This window comes from Streptopelia decaocto, assembly GCF_964273445.1.
Source record: "Streptopelia decaocto genome assembly, chromosome: 1".
In the NCBI taxonomy this organism is placed as follows: domain Eukaryota; kingdom Metazoa; phylum Chordata; class Aves; order Columbiformes; family Columbidae; genus Streptopelia; species Streptopelia decaocto.
This window is the reverse complement of record NC_138663.1, coordinates 69,640,523-69,666,178: the sequence shown is the minus strand read 5'-3', so window position 1 is coordinate 69,666,178 and position 25,656 is coordinate 69,640,523. Positions and strand designations below refer to the sequence as shown.

Here is a 25,656-nt window from a genome sequence, read left to right as displayed (position 1 = left end):
CATGGACTGTAACTTAAGCAAATGCCTTCAATTGCTTTCCACGGTGGATTTAGTTAGTTTTCAAAATGTATTAATATACTCAAAGATGTTAGTGGAGTGGCTGCAGAGGACAAAGTCCATTCATCATATGATGGCTTTCAAAAATCTGAACAGAATTCTAAAGAAAGTGTGAGTAGAAACACTAACCCACATTTCAGATCTTTATCTAATGACTACTTTTTCTGTCTTTCTCAGCAATGAAATGTCCCACATATTTGACATATGATCACTGCCACAAAACCTGCATAAAGCACTGTGAGAATACTACCAAACTCAGTGTCTGCAAGGATTATCCCACAGAAGGCTGCTTCTGTCCAGATGGACAGGTGATTTTTAATGACAGCTGTGTTGATGAAGGAGTCTGCACACAATGTGTCGGTGAAGATGGCACTCACCATCAGGTAACTATATATTTGGCAGCTTACATTTGTGAGTGGTTGGGCTTTGTACTTTTGCAAGTAAATCTGCCTTATAACTCTAACTATTTTCCCCTTTGGATACTTTATTTTCTAACTCAGTTCCTCATAACTGGCTGGCTGTCATCCCTATGTAGCTCTCCCGGTGTGAAATTGGCTGGGATGGATATAAAATTCACAGCTGGAACTGTACAGACCTGGAAATGCATGACAAATTTGTGGGGTGGGAAGTGTAGAGGAAAGAGAGGAGGAATTGGCATAAGTCAAGATTTACCAAGATAAACACCTCAATTCAGCAGGGTTTTACTAATAATGACAATTTAATCGTAAATCTGGAAACCTTACTTACAATGTATTTTCTTTGCAAAGCTTGCTGAAATGTTTTCAGTGGTTGGTGGGGAGCAGTGAGATGAAGATGACCTTATATCAAGTTGTATTACTCTACTGTTGTTGTTTGGGGTTTTTGTTAGTTTTTAGGTTTTTTGTTTGTTTGGTTTTTTCTTAAGCATTGTTTCTTTGATTAAATGAATCATTTTTGTTGGACTGAAAATCCACTTTCCTCAGCTAAGCTAGACCTCTCTGTGACACAATGCAATTGGGAAGAGCTATAGGTGCCAGGTGTTAGACTGAAGTGAAAGGGGCTGTTCATTTCCCTTTCAACATCACACAGCATGCATGCAAGCTCCTCCCTGTGTCCCCTGTTTCAAGTAACAGAAGTTGTTCTTCTTTACCCCCAGCTACTCAGCTCTGGGAGTTTTTACCTAAGTCAGCCAGTCCTCTTAAATCTGCAGTTTTGTTGTGGGACTTTAAGAAGAAGGTGCTTTAATTTCAGTATTGTATTTTATGAGCTTGAGATTCTTAAGATTTTTGGATGTTCTTATCATACTCATCAAACCTGCTGCCAAAAACATAATTGTTTTTATAACATAGTCTTCTGTAAATAACAGAAGGCTGTGTGTGTGTCTACTCGTTAAGTAAAAAGACAGATTTTTAAAAGTAAATGAATGTATGTATTATGAACAATTTGATTTTACACAGGCAAATTTAGACTTCCTTTTTGCTCAGCAAGAAATGTGTTGTAAACATTTATAGTTAAACTGAAAGGAAGGAAAGACCATTTGAGGCTGAAACATCTCTTTTAAATACTGTTTGCATTGATTAACATAATGGCAAAAGCGTCAAACTTAACAGCACAAACACCTTTCTTTAGGTCATAGGGTACGATTGAGTAACACACCTGACTTGGTGAAGCAAGTGTTCCAGGCTCTGCTTTGCCAATGCAAGAGCTGTACTAGTGGCACTGGGAGACCTGCGGGTGCCTCTCACATAGAACACATCCACGTGGGTCCGAGGATCCTGCTTTGCCGTGGCTTGTGCCTTAGTGCTGCCTGTTGGTACTGCCAGCAACATGAAAAAGTATTCACTAAATAATGTTTTGAGGGTTTCCTACTGCTGGGCAAGGGGCTGGTACAGGACTCTAACAGCATTAAACCTCAAGCATACATACCCTATGGTATAGCCTCAGGCATATATAACCTATGGGTTTTGACAGCAAGAGGGAAGACATAGGGAAAGTGCGTTCTTTCATTTCACAACTGCATTACCTAAACAACATTTTTCAAAACAAAATGTTTTCTGAAGGATTAATTAAGACTGCAGTATCTCATACAAATAGCCATGTTTTTTAATTTGTGTTCTGTTTGGGATCTTTGTTTCAAATACAGTATCATTGGATTTGTGTGGTGCTTATGGAGTTGGTACAATGGAAGGGAAAAAAAAAAATAATTTTTGTAATAAAAGAAATAGAAAAAAATCTTATTATTTCTCTTGAAGGCAAAAATAGCTTGCAATATATATCATCACTGTCCTAAACACAGATCAATTGTACACAACTCTTGGTGACTCTGATAATGCTAGTTATTGCATTATAATTCTATATTAAATGGTTATTGCAAATGCAGATTAAAGTCTAGGATCTGTGTGCCTTAAATCCATGAATCCTCAGGCAACACAGTGCGTTTTCCGTTTAAATAATTGTTTCAATCCCTCATGGAAAAAAGCTCAGCATGCATTTTTGGAATAAAATCTGAAGTGATATCTACTTGTTTCCACAGAAGTTCTGAAATTCATGCATTGCCGCATACCCCTTACTGGGGTTTTAACTCTGAAAACCTCTCATCTGTATCCCAATGGCAAGGCTCAGATGCAGCTGCTGTGTGGATGGGGAGGTGGTGGGCAGGGAAGGATCAGCTCACACAGCCGTTTTGTGTCTCTACCATTGCAGGATTAGCTGTGTGAGCAATACAACAGGCAGTGTAATTGGTAGTGGGTTATGATTTCCTTAACCCCCTTCTTGCCCTCTGATATTCATTCCTCTGTTCCTTTCTACCCCAGATCATGCCTAAGCTTACAGGACTCTCAGTACCAGTGCCCATATAGAGGTCTACATGGTGTTCATGTTCTTTCTTCTCATTTCTTATATTAGAGACTCCTACTTCTGCTGAAGTATTAAATATATATATATATCATGTGTGAAAATCAAGGCTGCTGAAAATGTTAGAGCAAGTGTTCTGATTCTCTTTCTCTGTGCCTTGAAACATCTGCATGCTTTTCACATTACCACCTGCAAATGTAGGCATTCTCTATCAGCTGCCCTCTCAAGACTTTTTAACCCTGAAGCCATTGAATGCTCTGACAGAGGGCCCTGAGTTGTTTTTCCAAGCCCTGAGATAATGTTTTGTACTACCAATGCAAGCTTCTTTTGACTAAAATAGATTTCCTATGGATTAACCAACCATAAGTTATTTGGTTCCAAAGCTTAGCTAAACCTCTGTTTGGCTTATTCTAGCATGCCTGGTGTCTTATCCTTGGCATGCTGATAACCTTTGAAAATTAACTGTCTTTTCAGACTCCTGTGATGGCTTCAAATACAGATATCTCTAGATACAGGTGGCAGTGTGCTTAGCTATTTACTTCCTTTTTTCTTATTACTAAGGGCCTCTGCAGACTGCTATTTTTAAACTACACTCCAGAGTTTTCTGGATGACACTTTTTCCTCTTCTGGCATCCTGATCTACCATACATGTTCTTACCCAGAATCTGGATTGATTGTGTAAATGAACACTATTGTCTAACAGTGCGTCTTTTTACTTTTACCTCCCTACTTACATGTAGATAGCTCTTTATAGGTAGATACAACTTTAACATAAATAATTTCCCTCATGAGAAGGAGCAGTGATTGAATAATAATACACCTTACTGACAGTTTCTGAAGGTGCTTATTACCTCCAGGTAATCATCACAGTGATGGTCTCAGATTTGGGGTTGCTGTAGTGTTTTTCAGTCTTCAGTCCACTCACAAATCAAGTCTTAATTAAAAATATGCACTATATATATATATCTGCGTTTAAGCACTACTAATTTGGGAAAGCGTCCACTTCTATGTATTTCCCAAGATATTGTTGTTTCCCTTATCACCATTGAAAATTCAATCATGGTATGTAGTTGCACAAGTCCACTGTTACTCACAATAGCCTGCAATTGCATTTATAACATCTGAGCATTTTTTATGTTTAAAGCAATAGCAATTACTCATCCCATTCATGCATTCTTTACATCTTTTGCTAAGTTTGTACATTACAGTCATTTCAGAATTATGTGTCTCCTTAGGTTTTTACTGTTAACAGAGAAACCAACCAATTCTGCATAGTCTTCTGGTTTTCCAAAATAATGTTACCCTACCCACTCCCATCACTAACATACCAGTGACCAGAATATATTTTTTCTTTCTAACAATTTTTTTGTTTTGTTTTGTGTTCATGCAGCACATGGAAACATGGATTCCAACTGATGAGCCTTGCAAGATCTGCATTTGTCTTGATGACAAGAAAGTAAACTGCACAGTCCGACCTTGCCCTACTGCCAAACGTAAATTAGTTTATCTCTAAATATGATTGGACTTGAACTGATGTTTTTGTTACCTAGTTTTCTAGTTCTTATCCAAACTTGTTTTATGGATATTTTCTTCTTACTCCAGCTCCCCAGTGTGGTCCCTGTGAAGTCCCCCGTCTGCGCAGGGACCCTGGCCAGTGCTGCCCTGAGTACGAGTGTGGTAGGTTCTCATAAACTGTTTGTATCTTCTTGGTCCATATTTTTACCATATGCTTCAAAGGCATACAATCCCCTTTTTTTCCCCTTAATTCAATGCAATCTCCAGTTTTGAAACCACTGACTGTACAATCATCTGTGTGGAAAAATCCTGAGGATGTGAATCTCTATTGTCTTCCAACTTGACGTTACCCCTCTTTCTGTAAGAGATAAGGAAGTGAATGGAGCAATTTAGTTTTGTCTAAATAACTTTAGAATGGTCTTTTTTCAAGCATCTATTTTTGCATGGTCTATATTTGCATATTAAATATAACATTAGAACCTTAATCCCCATAACCCAAGCTTGAACTGTTCCCTAAGCTATTTTGAAAACAAACGGTGACCTGCTGAACTCTAGCTTACTTCATTTTTTAGGATAGCTTACTTCATATTTTAGGATAGCAATTGAGTGTAGGGAAAAATAAAAAGTTTAATGGGGACATGCATGTATTTGTTTGCCTTTTCTTAAGGACTAACTAGTCTGGAATGGCCTTAAACCTTCTCTCAATTTCTCTTCTTAGTCTGTGATCTGGTTTCCTGTGATTTGCCTCCTGCCCCTGCCTGTGAGTTTGGCCTGCAGCTTGCTCTGACCAACCCTGGAGAATGCAGACCAAATTACACATGTGGTAAGACCTTTTTTCTTTTTTCATTTTTTGTTCTGTTTTGGGTTTTTTTTTGGCAGGGAGTGACACTGGAACATTGCATTTGAGCAACACCAACAACTTCCTTTAGACATTTTTTTTTCCCTCTGAAAGGTTTTTTTAATTTTGGAACCAATGGACATGTAATGATTTCACAGTCTTGGAAGAAGGGTATTGCTGGCACTTTCTAAGTATACTTTTGAATTAAGGAAAAGAGAAACACTTTGCTCTTGGATGTGTGTGCTCTGACTTTGATGCTTATTTTACAAATCTTTTTGATTGTATATGAGACAAGAATTTTTTGGCAGGGTAGGAACTTTTTCTGAACCTGCAGTACAATCTTCGACCTAGGTCTTTTATACCCACATTACTTGTTAGTCTTTAAGTAGATTTATAACTGTTTGCAGTAGCAATTAGTGTCTTGCTGCCAGAGAACTGTCTTGTTCACTTGCAGCACTGTGAAATGCCATGGGCTTGACATAGTACCTACCTTTTTCTGCTAGTGTGTAACAGAGAAGCATGCACCTTAGTTCAAAGACCTTCCTGCCCACCGCATCGAGAGCTGACTGTTAAGAAGACAGAGTGCTGTGACAAATACGAGTGTACCTGCAGCTGTACGAACTCAACAGTGAGCTGCCCCCTGGGATATCTCTCCAGATCTCTCACCAATGACTGTGGCTGCGTATCTACCACCTGCGTTCCAGGCAGGGTAAGAGGAATTAAGTGTCATTTCCACAGAGGAGAGGACCTTTTACACATGGAGTGACAGCTCCAAAGGAAGTGGGTAGCTAGGTATTAAGCACCCCCACCATGAGACTACCAGATATTGATGCCAGGGTATTTTAATTTACATGTGTCTAAGAGAAATACACTGTTGCATCACACTGTTACTTTTTTTATGACAGTCATTTATCCTAACATAACCAATGCAATTTTTGTGACTATGAAATAACCAGATTTACATAGATACATACATATATATATATATATATATTTAAATAAACAACCAACCAAAACCCTTAAAAACATTTGATATTTCAAGCTTATTCAAGCATTAGGAATTTCAGAGGTAATTTTAAAATTTTTAATTTGTTTCCAAATAACAGAGGTATTTGCTTTTGGATCAATACAGATACTATATATTCTTTCGATCTTGTACTAACTTTACTGAAATATTTGGGACACCTTAGACCTAAGCTACTTTGCCCATTGATTACCTTTGCCTCTGCCTGAGGAGGCATTCTATCCTATATGAACTATATTGCCACTACTAAATTTTTGCCAAATTAATACCTGACAGTTACAACTTCACCAGGATATATTTTTCCTTATTTTGCCAACCTTTTATTAAGTTGTTATATTATGTGAACTTTTAAGATAAGGTTGCTTAGAGGGGAGGTTGCAGGGCAAGGTGACCTTTTCATTGAAACAACCTTACCTAACAGTTTAATACAGGCATACATTGTCTTGCAGCTCAGATGTCGCCTTTATTTTCTGTTGCTAAGTAGTTCATGACCTTGCATAATTCATTTTATATCTCTGACTTACTTGCTATATCTATAAAAATAAATTATGTTCATCTTAATAACCTGCTGTAAAATTTACTAATAGGAAGTACAATAGAAAGATGGTAGTACTTTTGTGGTAGCTATGATGGCCCAAGGTTACAAGAGAGTGAATGCTTGTAGCTCAAAGTAGGATCTTTTCAGATCAGCTGATGTAGCTGGAAATAGTTTTGTGTGCATGGCTTTTTCTACAGGACTCATTGTTTATTATCTCTAAATATTGGGTTACATTATACTTCCAGGGAAACTGAGTGAGACCTGGGCAATGCCACTGACTCCAGATGAAATTCTCCAGTCTATTCTTTATACAACTGCAGCTTTGGTTGTACTTATTTTCCTTTCCTCAGTAGAGTGGCCGCAATTTTAAGACCTGTAGCATTTTCACCGAGTTCAAAATATTCCATAAAATTTATGGTAGTTTTCACATCTTGAAAAGCAGCCTTTTGGAGCCAGCCATGTGCCCCTAAAGCAGTAGTGTACTCTTTCATGTATTAATTCTTGCATTCAACAGGTGTGTGTGCACAGCAACATAGTCTACCCCGTTGGGACAACCTGGGAAGATGGTTGCAGGGAATGCTTTTGCACTAGCATGAGGGATGATGTGACGGGACTTCAGATGATGGAATGTCATGACAAAACATGTAACACGTTCTGCTCTCGGGTGAGTAACAGTGAAACCAGTGCATTATCCAGGAGAACCCTAATGGGGATCTGAAATTTTCTGAAACTTTTGAGCCTGTGGTTTAAAGAAACCAGAGAAAAATAGAAAGTGGGTGTTGTGGCAATGAATTATCTTGGCAACAGAGTCTAAGAGGGTCTGAGCATTACAGACTTTATTTTAGGGTTATTGTTTAAGGATCATATCCCACTGCCAAGGAAATTGGTGACAAATTTATTTTACATTTCAATAAAAGGACAACTGCATCCTGAAGTGTCTATCATTTATATCACTTGAGCAATAAGTAGTCATGATGTCTGAAGTTCAATATCTAATGACTGTTCCAGCCAATGTTCACTTTCTGAAGAGAACACTTCAGTTCTGTCCATTGCTCAACTCTGCCCCTCATCGCAGTGATAACACAACATGCTGTGCCCTTTATTGTACTCAGACATCTTCTAGATGCTATAAAATCATGTGGTCTGCTTTTGGAAGCCTACAAAGGATGTATAAGCTGCTTTGTTGTGTTGACATAGCTGGTCAAGCAGGAGGAGACAGATGCTTGGTACAAACAGTTGGTAGAAGAATTCTAGAAGGGTCTAAGGAATTGGTTAAAATTCAGCAGCACTTGCCAGTGTCGTAGATTAGAAGACTTTGACCATAACATGATCTGTGCCAGTAAAAGTTCAAAATGTTTTTTATACTTCCTTTAAACTACTGAATTTACAACTGTGACATTCTTAATCTTACATAAGATGGTGAATAAGAACATGAAAATTCACTATAAAGTTAAATGTGATGCCCTGGAGTTGCATTTTGCTCTGGTATCTAGCACCTTGTACCCATAATCCCTGAGCATTTCCATGTCTTCGCTTCATGATGTTGGGATGGGTGGGTCAGGCAGTGAGGACGGTAGAAAAACACAGCTTGGGTCTGCAGAATAAGCAGATGGCAGAAGATGCTGTCCAGCCCAGCTAAGTGCTGACAACTCACATCCCTCACCAACTGCCATGTGATTGTTCTGTAAACATCAGAGGCTACCACAAATACATTTTGCATATGGAGCAACTGGATTTGGCTGTCTGGGATTAAGAATAATCTCTGCAGGTTTTTTGCTGACACAGGGTTTTCCCTATGGGTTTGTTCTCACCTGTACTTGAAGCCCAGAAGAAGCTATTTTTTTTTCCTCAGTACAAAAGCAAAGATGAGCTAATTAATGCTATTCAAATCTCCAAGCTGCTTTTAAAATGTTTATACTAGGCTATATATTGCATTAGCCCACACAAAAATTCAAACTGTTGACTGAGCAGCAAGTGATTTCAAATGTATGTTGCATCATCAGTGCTTTCACTGGTCCAGTAGCTGATAAAAGTCTTCATGTTGGCTGGTGACTCAAGAGACTGCCTTGGTACAGGTCACCAGCTGAAATTTCTCAGTGGGAAGTGCAAAGGAGAACATAGTACAGCAATAACTGTTATAACTGTTATATGTTATGCACATTCTCGTCTACCAAGCCTCCAAATCTTTGCAATGTTTGCAGCCTGTTTCCCACTGCTTATCCTAAACCTTTTAACTGGTTTTAAAAAGTCTGCTGTTTTTTTTTTTTTTTTTCTTTGTTATGAGTCCCATTTAGGCAGTTGAAGAACAGATGCTAAGACATGTCTTCTTCCTCCTTGTTTTTGTTCAGTTACATCTGGAAGAAAGCTCTTGTATTTACAGCTCTGAGAATTTAGACATGTTTTTTGTACTTTTAGAAAGACATAATTAACAATGTCTGGGAGTCAAAGACTGACCTTAGGCATAGACCATATATGTGCAGCACCTCAAGGCTGAGTTAACTTTGTTGTAGAAACTGTGCATTATCCAAATTGTTTTTAAAATCTCATTTGAATTTACACTAATGTGTATTTTAAAACAGTTAACATGCATTGAAATTTGGCCATGAACATTTGAGTTATGCAAACCAATATCTGAAAAGCAATTCTCTTTTCTGAAGTCTATTAAGCTAATTGTGCCTTGGTTTTCAAACAATTTCAATTGCCTTAATACCACTATATTTCAATATACGTAACTTACAGCCTCTGTTTCAGTACAAGGCTGGACAACATATGTGAATGTGCCCTTGAGAAGATGTGAACAAAATATAAACTTCTTTTGAATAATATTTTTCTCTGCTGTGTCTGAACACTGCATAACTCCCTAGGACCAGAGTGAAAATACGATCCATCATGTAAACCCAACAAACCAAACTAGTGCTCTAGTATAGAGTTTGGCGAGAAAGCTTGAGGATGTCCTATGGAGGGAAACCCAGGAGGGTAGATTTGACATCTTTCAGCTGTTGCAAGGGAATCCCTTCAGTTTCCATTTGTAGAAGAGACTTGTTTCTTGTATGGCAATTTTTATGAAATATAATATTATATCATTAGTATCTGGCTGTATTTCGTTAGTAGCTGGCTGTATTTTTGGATCACAGCTATAACTTTACCAATCATTTGTTATTCTAATAAATAACAAATCAGCCTTAAGCATTGCAGTGTCAGAAAACTTTTTTTAAAACAAATAAAAAGTCTTGGTGGAAACCTTGCCAGTTCATTTTGGGAATGTGCCATTTCTTCTGCTCCTTTAGTAGTTATCAAAGTTGTACAATCAGAATCGTGGCTGTTGGAGTAGCTGGGTAGCTCAGATTTTCTTTTTTCCTTTGCTTATTCCTGATTCAGTGGATATACACATCAAGGACCATGAATGTTCTGTAATCCAGTTTGAATTGGCCTTAAAGCTTTTTTTTTTTTTTTTTTTTCTGTTCAGATTAGGTGGCATTGCAAGTTGTATTGACATTAAAGATATATTTTTATCGTGGATCATTACTAATATTATGTTCAAACTCTCTGCTGCTCGTGGTTATTAATTCCATTGCCAGGTCTTAAAGTTGTGTAGTATCATTGTCAACTGTGTCATCTGACTTCTGTGAAAACAATTTACAGGTTTGTTGTTTTGTTGTTGTGTCTTTTTTTTTTTTTTTTCCTAGCTACACAAGAAGAGAAAAAAGAAAAAAAAACAACAAACCAAACCAAAAACACACACAAACAAACAAAAAACCCAAAGAAACAAACAAAAACCCCCCAAATGTAACACATGTACTCAGTCCTTCATCCTGATGAATGAGTGGTGCTACTGTTCTCCTGAGCTTGACAAAATCAAACTCAAATCATATCTCTACTTTCAGAATGTAAGGAAATGCTATGGAAAAAGGATGTTAACAGCAAATACAGCCTTCTCACTTGCAAACCAGATGTAGATTTGCTTAGCCCCCTCACTTTTTCTGTCCTTTTCTATCGTTCTCTTATCGAAGTTTTGAGAAAACAAGACAATTGCTGCAATTATCGCATGTGCCACAAGGAGGAGTGGTGTCTCCCTCCTGGAGCTTCTTCAGAAATTCGTTCTTAGTCTGAGAGTAAATCAAACTACATCCCTTCGGAGAATCATGCTGATAAAATGAATAACAGTTTTCAAAATACCTTAAAATCACTAGTATGCTAATGTGAAGGGAGTACTTGCTTTACCTAATTTCTGTTAATATTCTTGGAGTTAGGTACTTTTTAAGTGATATAAAGGAGTATGGTATAAAGTATTAGATAATTTAAAGTATTAGATGATTATGAGAAAAACAAAGCTTATTTTTTCTGGGATAAATGTTTGAGACAAAGCCATCTGGCCAAGTGTGTGTAAATTAATTAGGTTAGATTTTCAAGCCTCTTGATTAATTAAATGAAAATAAAGAAAATTTGCAACCTATGTGCAATGGCATAGTAAATGGTGGCTACAATAGATGCTGACTAACAAAATCTATGGTTTTAATCTCCAGTATTTCAACTGGATATTTTCCTCTGCAGTAGCATGTAAAGCGTGGTAGTATATGGCTTAGTGTAAATAATGGAGATTAAAGACAATAATGTAAAAGGAAGACTCTTGTTCAAGTATCAGATGTGCAGGATCTCATTTAAAAACTGTGAAATTTTTATTGGGAGTTAATGCCAAACATTCTGCTTGCATTTTAAAACATAATTTATTATGGAAATTAGGAAATGATACCTTAATGTTCTAGAGACTTGCAAACAGAGAATTAAGTCCTCACCTGGGGTAAATGAGTGCAACTCCAGGGAAATCTCTAGAATTGTGCTGATTCATCACCGCTGAAGATTTTGCTTTTTGCATATCATGTTGATTTATATCCATCCTACTGTAGTTTTCTCAGTCTGCTGTTGCCATTTTCATTCTCTTTGGTTTCTCCAACCCTCTCTAGGTACTAGCATCTCAACATGTTAAAGGCAAATATGGGAGCCTTCTTAAAAATATTATGTTGAGGAGTAATCTCCATTCTTTCTTTCCTGCTATGTTAGCCAAAGGCAGCTGACAGGGTTTTCTGGCCAAAACCTTAGCACCTATGAAAAGAAGAACCATGTATCCTGAGGAACACTAGGACGAAAGGGGCAGTGCACAAATACACCAAGCCACAGGCTGTGTGGATCCTTCCAGTAGCTTTGAAGAGGTGATGAAACTAAAATGTGCGTTCTCTGAATGCTATAAAAAAATATCTGCATTCCTCTTTTGCTTGTCACAAGCCAAGCTCCGGTTCAAAAGCAGACAAAATTCAACCCACCTGTCATATAGACTGTCTTAATCCACACACTTTCACACCCTGCAAAGGACATCAGCTTTACCTCTGCATTCATCTTTGATAAAACAGCCTGATCTGGCGGCATAGCGGAGCACTTGCCAGGTTCTCCATTGCAGCTGCTGATTATCATTCCCAAGTCAGCCACGTGGTCCTGTTCATATGTGAAGGGTGTCTTATGTTGTCCTGTCCCTTACCTCCTGAGGTGTGGTAGATTTTTTTTTAGTCCTGTAGATTGTGATCTGCCTCTCAGTGTGATGGACAGTCAGACACTTACTGAAGGCTTCTTCTGAATTCCAATTCTCTGTTTGAAGTCCTTTTTTTTTTAAGGAAAAAAAAAAGCAAGATGGAGAGGAGGAATAAAGCAGGCAGTCCAGAAAAAGCAGGGGAGAAGCAGAATTTTGAATATAAGTGGATCTTTGAACAAACGATGGGAAACACTGATATCTCTATATGCTAGTGTCTATACACTAGAAAATGAAAAATAATGAAGGAAGAGATGGATACTGCTTACTCTGCCTAGTTCAATCTACTGTTCACCTTCAACAGCACATTATCTGAGACTTGTCAGATGCTCATTTTCATAGATTGTACAGCTCAGGAATAATCGTGGTAGCATATACTCTTTCTACGTAAGTCGTCTAACTGGGGAAAAAAAGCAAACAAACAAAAACCAAACACAACCCCACAATAAAATAAAATCGAAATGCACAATACATTTTCCTCCTCTTACATGTAATCATTACCACCTTTAGAATTAAACAAAAATGAAGCCTTCTTTATACCTCTGGGACCAATTTTCCACGGTGTAAGGTACAAAAGGTAGGGTTGTCTGATGGTGAAATATTTCTTATGCTGTGGAGGATCTGTGACAGCAGGGAGTTTCTGTCCCCTTATTCCTCAAGTACAGATGGATACTCTGCTTTTTGAGGAACTCATAGACTGCTGTAGTCTGCAGGTTTGTCTTCTGAGACAGGTTTATTGTCTATGGTGTTCCAGGGTTTGTTTTATGAGATGTTCAGCAGGCACTGAGGATGGGAGCTCTCATGTCCTGTCTTTCTTCCCCTTAGGAGTCAGAGCCTCCAGATTTTGAATGTATCAAGCACAAAAAGGGTCACTCAGGCATGTTGAACTGTTTAAAACCAGTATCTTTGTCAGTGCCTTAGGGGTGCAAATCACCACTGCACTCATCTGTGTACCACATTTTTGTTTTAAAACCAACTTAGTGAAATTTGGGTGCTGCTGCTGGATTTTGCTCTATTCTGGGCACAAACAGCTCGTGGATTTTCACTGAGTTTGCCACACAAATAAAAAGTTATATCTGATATTTCAGATGCTTCACACATGTACGTAGCAGATAAAAGTCATAGAAAACAAAATGCTCAACAGCACGACTTTTTCCACAAAGCTGGGTCAAACTCTGGTATTGCATTTTATGACGTTATACAAAATGCTCTTCCATATGAAAATCTGCCAGTTGAGGTTTACTAATGTGCTTCATATTGCAAATCAAGGACAGTTCATGAAAGGAGGGAGCAGCTGAGAATACTTCAGCAATTCAGTTCAAAGGGGTTGACCAAAATAAAATTATGCTCATTTTCATTGACATTTTTCACATGAACAATATTTTGTTTGACAGAACATATTTCCTTCAACCCTGTATTGAAATCAAAGTTATGTTTTGTCCTTTAGAGACTGCCTAACTACTAAATGTAGAATGTATTATTTCTAATTAGAGTAAAGCTCCTTGCTTTCTTTCACTGAGATACTCTGGTACTTGAATATTTGGCTAGCTGCTTCAGGACACGAAAAGATGAAATGATCAGTCAAAACTGGACACTGGGTTACATGTCTGACCAACTCCTTCCCTCTGCTTCAGCGCAGGGCAGTCAGATGTCTGAATGTGCTCAGACTGAGTCCTAAATTTGATTTCTCAGAGATGGGGAAGGTAGTTGTGAGTGTTGATTAATGTCCAAGATCCCACAAGAAAAAATTTTATCTTTCATTTTCTTTTGTAAAATAGTATTACATATGTAAAAAAAAATATAGGTTTTTTAAATACCAAATAAAAATTGTCATAATTATAAATGACAATTATGTAATAGCAAAGGTGATTTAATGTAATGATTTTTTTAAACTGAATTCTTAACTTTCATATATAGTTTTCTCTCAAAATCTTCCAAATAGCACAGTAGTTCTGATGATCAATCACCCTTGGAAGTGGGCTTACCTCTTTTTCCTTTTGCACTCCTCTGTAGGGCCACATTATTGCAAAGACTTGCTCTTACAATTTGCTAACATGTAAAAGAAACCACTCACATACAATAAACTAACATTTGAAAATAACTGCTGATTAATGCTGTTGAAATAGCTCAGAGTCCTCTGAAAGCATTTTTCTTTTACCTTATTCCCTTTCAATTTCTGCCTGTTTATATGTCATTGTTCTTTTCTTTCTTGTGGCCAGTGTTTGAGTGAAAAGGGTGCTCCATACCACACTAGAGAAGCTGATATCCTCACGAGGCCAGTTAACTGATTGGCATGACCCGAGCAACGACAGCACCTACAGTTAATTCCTGTAGCTGAAATGAAAATGTCTTCTAAACACATGTTAAGCAGGAACTAATAAGATAAGAATTTCTGCTCCCAATATCATGTGCATTTAATTTTTTTTTTTTTTCTGACAGGTAATGTTAACCATTTAACAGGATGCTGAGCTTGTTTGTTTTGTAATAGAAGCGAGTGGCCTTGCAGTTCTGTTTTCAAACTCCCCTTTCCATAAAATGTTGCTAAAATTAAACATACCAGTGTTTTCTTTTAGGATTAATCTTCTCATTTGTCTCCTATTCCTGGATCAGTCAGTCCTTTTCTTTTCTCCTACAGGGCTATAAGTATATTGTCCAAGAAGGGGAGTGTTGTGGGAGATGCCAGAAGACTGCCTGTGAAGAGCAGCTCTTCTGGTCTCGGGGTGATGCAGATTCTCGTTTGCATGAGGTGAGGTGACGGTGGCATGGACATTGCCTCTTCTAGAAAAAGTGCCATGGAATTCTTTTGTGTTCCACAGAAGGAGGTGAAGAAAACATGAGCAATTTCTTCTATACATCAAGCAGCGCTGAAAAATAATGGGTTTTGGGGTGTGTGACTTTCTGGGTTCTAACAAGCAAACCATCCCCACACTTTTTGGGCTCTAAGGGAGCAATACTTTTGTGTAAAATTGGTAATTTCACAAATGGTAGCTTAAAAGAATGTTAATGGGACATGATATTTCTCTGTCTGTAAGCTACTTGTTTAAATTATCCTAATTACTTTGTATTACTCTATGGATAGCAGGCAGATGGGGTAGCAGATCACTTGAATTACCCAGTTCTATTCAAACAGGTTACCCTATTTGGTATGTACTGAAATACAAGGAAGTAAATGAGGATAGAAAGATAAATTATTCTCTGGTTGCTATAGATGTTTGCTGCATGTCACATCAGACTGCAGCAATGGCCATGCTTGTTTTCTGCTCAAAATAACAGTTTATTTTCAGCAGTGTGCCTCTTCACTTAGGATTCAAAGAGCCCAACAGGAAGTGAGTGCTTGCAACAACCATTTAAAATGCTCTGCAGATACCCACCCATTCTGTAAAGCTACGTGCATGTTTGCTTATTTTCTTGCCTACATTTTTAATTCCTTCAGGCTATTCAGTTTGTTCTGTCCCTAACTCTACCACCCTTGGCAAGCTTTTGCCTGCCCCGGTAGCATTAAATTGCTTAATTCTACACAGAGCTTTGGATTCAACAAAGGCAGGAACATAAGTTAAATATGTTTAAAATAACAGACCTTCTCCCCATCTTTTATTCCCTAAGTGTTGGTTTTCATAATGTGTTTGCATTTTCATTTATATCTCATGCTCACATACTTAATATTAACTTTTCAATTGCTTCTTTTACAAAGGCAGTCTGCTGCTGTGTTTTAAAAAATGTTAATCTATCATTTTATGCCCTGCCTCCTCCGTGATTTTGCCAAGGGCATTTCTTAATGTGGATCAACATTCTTCTCTGCTTCATAAAACAAGCTTGATGTCTCACTGTGTCTTACTTAGTTCTATTGTCCTAATGGAGCCATACATCCTTACATTCTGATGTCTCTTTCTTGCTGTGTCCTCTTTCAACTGTTTTGTCATTAACAAAGAACTAAATATTTTACACATAAGAGAAAAGTAATCTCTAATTTTCTGAGCAAAAATGTTTGAATTTACTGGAGTTGGAGGTCTGATTTTCACTGTTACTGTACTTGAGGTGTATTTGAAGATGGTTAACAGTGGAGGCATACAGCTTCAAAGCAGTGATCAGCTCCTCCCAGCCTTGAGCTGTGACAGCATCTTCTTTCTGGCTGTTGGTGATGCCTCTTCCCATAAAAACACTTGAAGTTTCTGTCTTGTCTGACCCATGGGTGATTCTAACCAGCAGGGCTGTCCACAGCATCCAGTTTCTTCACATTTGCAAGTATTTTCAGGTCCAGAGCCTGTTGCCAAGACCTCCTTTGGGCTTGGTAGAGCCAATTTGCAGCAGGTTCCAGCAGAGAGAGGGCCAGCTTGGCTACAGTGCAAGGTAGTGCAGCCAGCTACACAGTAACAAATGTAGAATTAAATCTAGTTAAGAGTGCATTTTCTTCTTCATGTGTTATTAAATCTGCCCCTTTATTTTTTCACCTTAAGGATACTACTGTAACTCCTATACTCTACAAACCAAGCAGCAGACTGTTCCATAAACTGATTGTTGCGGTGAGAATTTGTGGAGAACTCTTGAGTGACAGACTGTTCCTGATTCAGTAAACATGCTTTTTGCAATCGAGCATGTTGGCTGTGGTGGTCTTCCCTCTGTCCAGTGACACAAATACTGCTGCCTGTATTTAATCCTTTCACAATTTCCCATCAGGTCGGCACGGAGTGGCGATCCCCCTTCAACCACTGCATAATCAATGAGTGTGTCCGGGTGAACAACGAGGTTTTTGTGCAGCAGAAGAATCTCTCTTGCTCTCAAATGGATGTGCCTGACTGTCCAGAGGGAACTGAACTGCGTTGTGACCAAATGATAGACTGTTGTCCTTCCTGCAGATGTGGTAAGGTTTTGTTTATGACAAATGGGATCACTAGAGAATGAATCATCTTGTGTTGATGATCTGTTTCTCAACAGCAATTTCAAGAGTGCATGTTGAGCAAGTACAGTACTACTTTGAAACTCTCCTGTATAATTTAGACCTTAAGTGCAAAAGCACCTGCTGCTGTTACTTTCTCTTTCCAATTGATGTTCACTGTCACCTCTTGAAGTACTTATTGTTGAAGCTATTATGCATTGCTTCAGGGAGACAACTAGGCTACTTTTCTACAGCTCTAGCCTGCATCATCAAGCATTTAAAAGAAGTCTTGAGATCCTTTTGGCCTAGGAAGGTTCAACATTCTCCTCAGCCTGGTATGAACAGGAAGTGTACATGCAGCCATGCTGTCTTCTGTGTGTCTCTGAGCATTATGGCTGTGGCCATTTCCTAGCATAGACTCAGGTCAAAAGTCCAAATCAGAAGATTTGGCTAATTGATCTCAGTGTGGAAAGACTCCCAGTCATGTTTAATTGACAAGTATATTTGCAACCATAAGGTGGGAGCTAACAGTGGGAGGAGAAGGGGAAACAACCACTGTAACTTACAGAAAGCCTGAGTGCAGCTTCTGAGAATGTGAGGCTTGAACTTGAGGGGAAAATTTATATTGTGCCATGTATTTGTTAAAAAACAGCTCAGGAAGAGATATTTTGAGGTGGAATTCAGGATAACTGACAAATTGCTGACTTTCAAGGTATAATGTAAGAGGGCTCAATTATGCCTCTTTACAGTGAAACTAGATCTACATGTCCTCAGTTGGAACTCTAATAAAACAAAAAAACATACTTGTGGTTTATTAAATCTTGGTAATGTCATGATAATGGTAATGCTAAATGGAATATTATCTTCTTTTCCAGTACCCCTGAATGGTTGTCCTTTGAATGGCACTGTTATTGGGGTAAGACATGATTCCTTGTATTTGCTGTGATAGTAAGACATTTAGATATATGAACAAGCTTTTGAAGAGCAAAAACTTGCCAGAAAACACATAAGCATACAAAGCAGCTTTGTTCAGACAGAATCTCTGCAAGTGAGACCTTGGGGTGAAAGCAGTGGCAAGAGGCTCAGCATGTGTATGTTCAGTTCATGACCCTGCCACAGTCTTCCTATATGACAATGAGTATCTCTGCAAAATGGGGACAATAATGTTTCCTTATCTTGAAAGGATTCTTGAGAAAAGTGCTTAGAAACTGTAGAAACTGTGGTAATCTGTTCTGTGTAATGACTTGCAGGCTGCCAAACACACAGGAAACTATCTATGAGGGATAATCTCAAAAAAATGATCCTTGCCCACTTTGGGGAAGCAAAAACTTCCTGTATTCTACCTAGAGGATAAGGCAGATTAAAAAAGGATGGAGACTCCTGCTCCACCTGTGTGGAAGGAGGGGTATCCCTCCTTGGCTATTGGCAGGAAGCGGAAAACTGAGCTTCCTCACTGATTGACCTCTGTCCCTTTTCAAGATCCCTGCTGATATGCCCTCAGAGGAAATTTTTTCTCAACTCAACATTTAATGGCTAGATTAAGACATGTTTAACCTAGCCCATGACAGTGGGAGTGATGGGATTTAAGCATCTGATCTCATTTATGCTGAATTTATCTTTGGAGAGCTCTGTCAATTGTCCATTGTTTCCCTAAATCCATATTCTGGCAGCACCTCTGGTGTCAAAGAGCCCTAAATATTCTCATCATCCCCCAGGGAAACAGGTTCCTTTTAATAATTTAACCTAACTTTTAACTTACGTGTTCCTGCATTGTCAAGGTATGTCTTTCATTTTCATTTATTTATTTATTAAAATGCGAGTTTAACCAAATCTCATTGGACTTTTGAGGTATGGCAGAGAGAACCTTTCTCCATTTATTTCTTCTGTTATATATATATATATATATTTTTTTTTTTTTTCAAGTCAATAGACGTAAGTTTCTCAGTTTGTAAGAGCTAAAGCCTTGTCATCAAGCATCCATCATTCTGTGTGTGGATTACTTCCCTGTAGAATTAAATCAAATGAATAACTCTGTGTCTCTTGTCAGAACACTGGTAGAAAGGTTTTAAAGTAGCAAAATCTGAAATAATCTGCTTTCTGTTCAGTTCCTCTATTTGTCTCCTTTATAGTATGTTGTCAAAACTAGTTCTGGCATTTCATAAGGACCATACTTGTAGACAAGGTCATGCAGTATAGTAATTGCTAGCTCCTGACACCCTCTGTTATGTGGGGTATGCATATATGCATATATCCTATGTTGCAAAAATAAGGTGTTTTTCCAGTTGCATGCTGTTCTTTCATGACTCATTTTTTTCTCTTCCAACAAAATGTTTCCTTGTCCTATCAAGTAAAGTCATTGTTCTATTTTCAAGTGTTTTAAAATATTTTAAAATACTTTGAAATTAAACATAAGCAAATTATGAAACAAAATGCCATGTTGAAGGCAAAATAAGAAGTATCTGTATTTTGAAGACTTGAAAAAAATGGAATATTTCAGCTTCTACAATATTGAGAAAAATTCCTATCTTAATAAAATTTTGCCAATTCGGAATAAATTTTCTAAGTGTTTCTGCTGACACAAATGTACATTTTGACTAATTTGCCATCTGGTTATATATAAAAGATATATATATATATTTTTCTTTTAATATAGATTTTAAAATGTTATTGTTCTTCCTGACAACGGTCATTTATCAAAAACTGCCTTTGTGAGATTTTGAGGGTGTAGGTAGGCCTCAGCTGTTACGTTACTTTTGTAACTTGCTGTCACGGATGTCAAGCATTACTGAAGTTAGCATTCAACAATGCAGTTACCAAACTATTTTCTCAGGATAGAGTGTGTGAAATTCGAGTTGAGATATAACCTTGGAAGATTTCTAAACAAAGCGGTAATCTTTATTTAAAAAAAAAAAATAGACCTTATACTAGAATTTGTCTTAAGAAACTTTTCAATTAAGCTAGCTTCATTTAGTGACTTACTGTAAGCTATTCAGCTCTATGTCTGAAAGCTTTTGAGCAGCTAGCATTCCTACAGCTTTTTCTTACACTGTTCTCTACTTCACTGACTGTTCCAGAGTTCTGGGCAGGAAGGAAGATGTGATGTCCACAGAAGTTTATACTTCCTGGATTTCTAAACCTTTTTTCTGTGTCCTTTAAGAATAAGTTTCAAGTTTCATTTTATACCAAGGGAAAGCTTTGCTCCATTAACTCATTCACTGAATAGTTCCAAGTTTTGAGTCTTTTACTGCAGTTCTGTTAGCTGACTGTGTCCTTAATCCCTTTGCATTTTTGTCGTGTATCTGGTTACCAATATTATATTCCAGTAATTTGGTGTATTGCATTCACTCTGCTATTCTTAACAATGCTGTGGGCTTTAACTGCAGACTTCCAAGCAGGTGGCTGTATTTACCAAAAGGATTATCTGTATCACTCATCTGTTTTCCCAGGCTTTTACTGAGTGGCATTTTTGAAGGAGATCTGAGTAGATTTGGACTTTATGCAGGTTATTTTGGTTCAACGGACTAACACTCGGTTAGCAGATGTTGACATTTCATTCTAAGTTAGCCAAGAAAACACACTATAGTTGTAAATTATATGAAGGAGAAAAGATGTATCAATCCATTATTTCATTCGGTTCTGTCATACTAAGCTATGTCTGTTCAGAGAAAGCCATTGTTAAAGCCGTTTGCATACTGTTCCCTAAATACATGAATAAATATTATAACTAAGCTGTAATGCAAACTTTGGATCAAGGTAAGACATTCCCTCAAAAGTTCAAGGCACTTAAGTGTGAGGATTTCGTGTCAGTCTGTCTCTAGTAAGCCCTATGTTCCTGCCTGTAACAGTGATTTTAGTATAAAATCAACTTTATTTATATTTTTGTATTTAATTGGAATGTTAGAACTATTAGGAGATCTAATGAGTATATTAATTGTAATATTAATTGTGGCTTTATAGATCATTTCTTCATGATGTGAAAGCCTAGAGCTACTGAGGCATTCTGTGATAAACTTTTGCTTCTAGAGGGCCTAAATTAAGTATAATTATGATAATAAACAGAATGAACCCAAACATATTTTCAAATAGGTCAACGTGATGAGGACATCTCTCAGATTTGCAAAGCTTTTGTGTATACATACATGTGTTCACTCTGGTGTCAGAATGCTTTTCAATGATGACAGCAAAAGAGAAGTCGTCTAAGGTTTCATATGACATTTGTTAGCCATCCCTCTCCCATAGGAAAATGTTCTGAGTGTATCTTTATGCCTGCATCCATTGAGATCTTTTAACCCTCAAGACTGATGACCCCATACTCACTATAAAAGGTTAAACCAAAAAAGTTGTAGAGTCCTGTGCTGAGGTCTCAGGATAAGTTTTTAAAATAAAGAGATCTCCCCACTGGTATCACCTCCTCCATCATGTTGTGTGCAGAGGATCTTTTTTCTAGACTTCTACAAGATAAGAAAAAAGTAATTGCTATTGCCGATGTTTTATAGAAAACCAATGAGGACCTCTGTTGTGCTGGGGTGCAGAGTAAGAATGCAATTAAAATTCTTTAATCAGAACATTTGTCCTTCAGTGTATATGTCAAAATATTGGCTCTAAACTACCCATAAACGCATTACACTGTTACCCTGGCCAGCTTCTGAGTTTTATTCCATTTGTTCCATGAGTGTTTACTAGTGTGGAACAAGAAAAAAAAGAATTTGAGGGTGTGCATAGTACGTAGCATGAGAAATTATTGTTCCAAATGGAGTCAACAGTGACATTTCATTGACTTCTGAAGCACAACTGAAAGCTTTTATAATCTAGCAATATTCCGTGTTTGTTTACCTTATTTATTGGTCTTTATAAGTTCTTTGTGAAAATCTTGAATAGACTTCTCTCATTTTGTCTCTTCAACCATAACAGTTTGTTTATTTGGGAGTTGAAATTAAAGGTTATGCACTTGGGAGGCAGAAAGATTTTGTATTTAGAATTTCCCTGCTAGGAATCCAATTACTAATTCCACATGCTTTTTATTTTTTTCCCATTTAATAGTTTAGCATTTTTGCTCTGCATTTTAAATGCGGTTTTTGCTTGCTTTGAAAAGGTCACAGAATCACAGAATGTTAGGGATTGGAAGGGACTTTGAAAGGTCATCTTGTCCAATCCCCATGCCGGAGCAGGAACACCTAGATGAGGTCACACAGGAATGTGTCCAGGTGGGTTTTGAATGTCTCCAGAGTAGGAGACTCCACAACCTCCCTGGGCAGCGTGTTCCAGTGCTCTGTTACCCTCACTGTGAAGAAGTTTCTTCTCATATTTAAGTGGAAGCTCCTGTGTTCCAATTTGTACCCATTGCCCCTTTTTTTATCATTGGTTATCACTCAGAAGAGCCTGGCTCCATCCTCGTTACACTCATCCTTTGCATATTTATAAACATTAATGAGGTTACCCCTCAGTCTCCTCTTCTCCAAGCTAAAGAGACCCAGCTCCCTCAGCCTTTCCTTGTAAGAGAGGTGCTCCACTCCCTTAATCATCTTCTTGGCTCTGTGCTGGACTCTCTCCAGCAGTTCCCTGTACTTCTTGAACTGAGGGGCCCAGAACTGGACACAATATTCCAGATGTGGTCTCACCAGGGCAGAGTAGAGGGGAAGGAGAACCTCTCTCAACCTACTAACCACCCCCCTTGTAATATACCCCAGGATGCCATTGGCCTTTCTGACCACAAGGGCACAGTGAGTGCTGGCTTATGTTCATCCTGCTGTCCACCAGGACCTCCAGGTCCCTTTCACCTACACTGCTCTCTAACAGGTTGTTCCCCTACTTACCCTAGAACCTGGGTTTGTTCCTACCCAGATGTAAGACTCTACACTTTCCCTTGTTATATTTCATTACATTTTTCCCCGCCCAACCCTCCAGCCTGTCCAGGTCTTGCTGAATGGCAGCACAGCCTTCTGGCATGTCAGCCACTCCTCCCAGCTTGGTGTCAACAGCAAACTTGCTGATAGTGCACTCAATTCCCTCATCCAAGTTGTTGATGAATATATTGAATAGTACTGGTTCCAGTACCGACCCTTGAGGGACTCCACTAGCTACAGGCCTCCAACTAGACTCCACCCCATTGACCACAACTCCTCTGGCTTCTTTCCTTCAGCCAATTCCCAGTCCACCCCACTCACTACCCGATCATCCAGTCCACGCTTCCTCCATTTAGCTGCAAGGATGCTGTGGGAGACTCTGTCAAATGTTTTACTGAAATCAAGATAGACCACATCCACTGCTTTGCCATCATCTTTCCACCTGGTTATGTCCTCATAAAAGGCTATGAGGTTGGTTAAGCATGACTTCCCCTTGGTGAAGCCATGTCGACTGCCCCTAATGACACTCTTATCCTTGACATGCCTTGAGATGGCACCAAGGACGGAGTTGAGGCTGACCAGTCTATAGTTACTCCAAGACTGGAGTAACATTTGCTTTCTTCCAGTCCCCAGGCACCTCTCCTGTGTCCCACAACTTAGCAAAGATGATGGAGAGTGGCCTAGCAATGACCTCAGCCAGCTCCCTCAGCACCTGCGGGTGCATCCCATCTGGACCCATGGATTTATGGATGTCTAGATTGCTTAATTGCTCTCTAACCCAGTCCTCATCAACCAAGGCAAACTCCTCCATTGTTCTGACTTCCTCTGGGGCCTCAGGGGTACGGGGCTCCTCAGGACAGCTTCCGTCAGAGTAGACAGAGACAAAGAAGGCATTCAGTAGCTCTGCCATCTCTGTATTTTCTGTCACCAGAGCACCCACCTCATTCATCAGTGAAGCTACATTGCCCCTAGTGTTAGCTTTATCTGCGATGTATTTGAAGAAGCTCTTTCTGTTGTCCTTGACCCCTCTCACAAGGTTTAATTCTAAGGAGGCCTTGGCTTTCCTAGTTGCCTCCCTACATCCTCTGACAAGAGCCTTATATTTTTCCCAAGTGGCCAACCCTTCCTTCCATGATCTGTAAACTCTGTTCTTCCATTTGAGCTTGCCCAGCCGTTCCCTGTTTAACCAAGCAGGTCTCCTGACTCCCTTCCCTGACTTCCTACATGTCGGGATGCTCTGATCTTGAGTTTGGTAGAAGCAGTCCCTGAATGCTAACCAACTATCTTCAGCCCCTTTACCTTAAAGTACCCTTTCCCATGGGATTTCCCCTAGCAATTGTTTGAAAAGGTCGAAGTTGGCCCTACTGAAGTAAAGGTTTGCAATTCTGCTTGCTATTCTGTTCCTGCCACATGAGATCCTGAACTCCACTATCTCCTGGTCGCTGCAGCCAAGGCAGCCCTCAACCTTTTCTGCTTCAATCAGACTCTCGTTTTTAGTGAGGATGAGATCCAGCAGCACTCCTCTTCTAGCTGGCTCACCTAACATTTGCATCAGGAAGTTATCATCAATGCACTGGAGGAATCTCCTGGACTGTGGATGGGTGGCTGAGTAAAGGTGGTGGGATCCTGCAAGCAAGGTGCTGGGGAAGAGCTGAGGGAACTTGAACTGTCTGCCAGCTCAGCCACTGGTTTGCTTGTAACTATGGACAAGTACACTTCTTCACCCAGTAATTCTGTTTTTGTTTTTCTTTCTCCTTTCTCAGTTTCAAGCTTTTAGGCCTCTAGAGATGCTAAGAAGTATTATTACAAGAACAATAACAAGTAATCTCTGCCCATAATCTGTGGGCTGCAATGGCTCAAGAATAAAACCCTCTTGGCAAATCAATTCACTGCACTTAGGAAAAATGAACACGTAATGAGGATAACTCATGACAAAACCTTGCTCACCACTTTCAAGGATTCCTTTCTTGCTTGCTAGCTCTGTAATCAATGAAGTAAAAAATGCCAATGCCATTTCACAGATTAAGGAATTCTAAAGGGCTTATTTGAAAAATAGCCTTATGTTATTCTGCTGGTTGTGGAATTACACATGCAAAAATTTGTGTCTCTGGAAAGTGAGGCCATTGGTTTTCTGTTTTCTCTCGCAAGGAATTGAAATGCAAGATATAATGAAAGAGATTTAACCTATATAAAATTGCTGATTTATCTGAGTTTTTCTTAAGAGACAGTCACTGACTTACAAACTGGTTCTAATGTTTCAGCCGTGGAGACGCCTGATGGTGGATCAGTGCACAACATGTCTCTGCTCTCTCCAGTCAACCTCTTCTCGGAGATACACCCTGACATGTACAAAATTAAGCTGTGAACCATGCCCAGTAGTAAGTGCAAGTGGTCTGGATGTTCTGGTTAAAAATGTGTCTGATGAGAAGATCATGTTCTTCATTGTATACACCAGTTTATGCTCTGTACAGCTCTGAGACCTGTTGCCTTCAAATTTTTCTGAGAAGTCAAGGCCCTGTGTTCTTCTTTTCCTGAATTAGATGAAATATACAAATGTG

At 38.7% G+C, this 25,656-nt stretch overlaps 1 protein-coding gene across 2 annotated transcripts in view; it reads left to right on the top strand.

The window, feature by feature from the left end:
• VWF (von Willebrand factor) overlaps positions 1–25,656 on the top strand; it is a 145,394-nt gene that overhangs the window by 108,165 nt on the left and 11,573 nt on the right. For both annotated transcript variants that reach the window (XM_082043657.1, XM_082043658.1), the window contains 10 exons: positions 235–440; positions 4,280–4,382; positions 4,492–4,566; positions 5,123–5,227; positions 5,746–5,951; positions 7,319–7,468; positions 15,018–15,128; positions 17,057–17,240; positions 18,131–18,171; positions 25,360–25,476. In XM_082043657.1, coding sequence (XP_081899783.1) covers positions 235–440; positions 4,280–4,382; positions 4,492–4,566; positions 5,123–5,227; positions 5,746–5,951; positions 7,319–7,468; positions 15,018–15,128; positions 17,057–17,240; positions 18,131–18,171; positions 25,360–25,476 — 1,298 coding nt within the window. The remainder of the gene's footprint in view (positions 1–234; positions 441–4,279; positions 4,383–4,491; positions 4,567–5,122; positions 5,228–5,745; positions 5,952–7,318; positions 7,469–15,017; positions 15,129–17,056; positions 17,241–18,130; positions 18,172–25,359; positions 25,477–25,656) is intronic.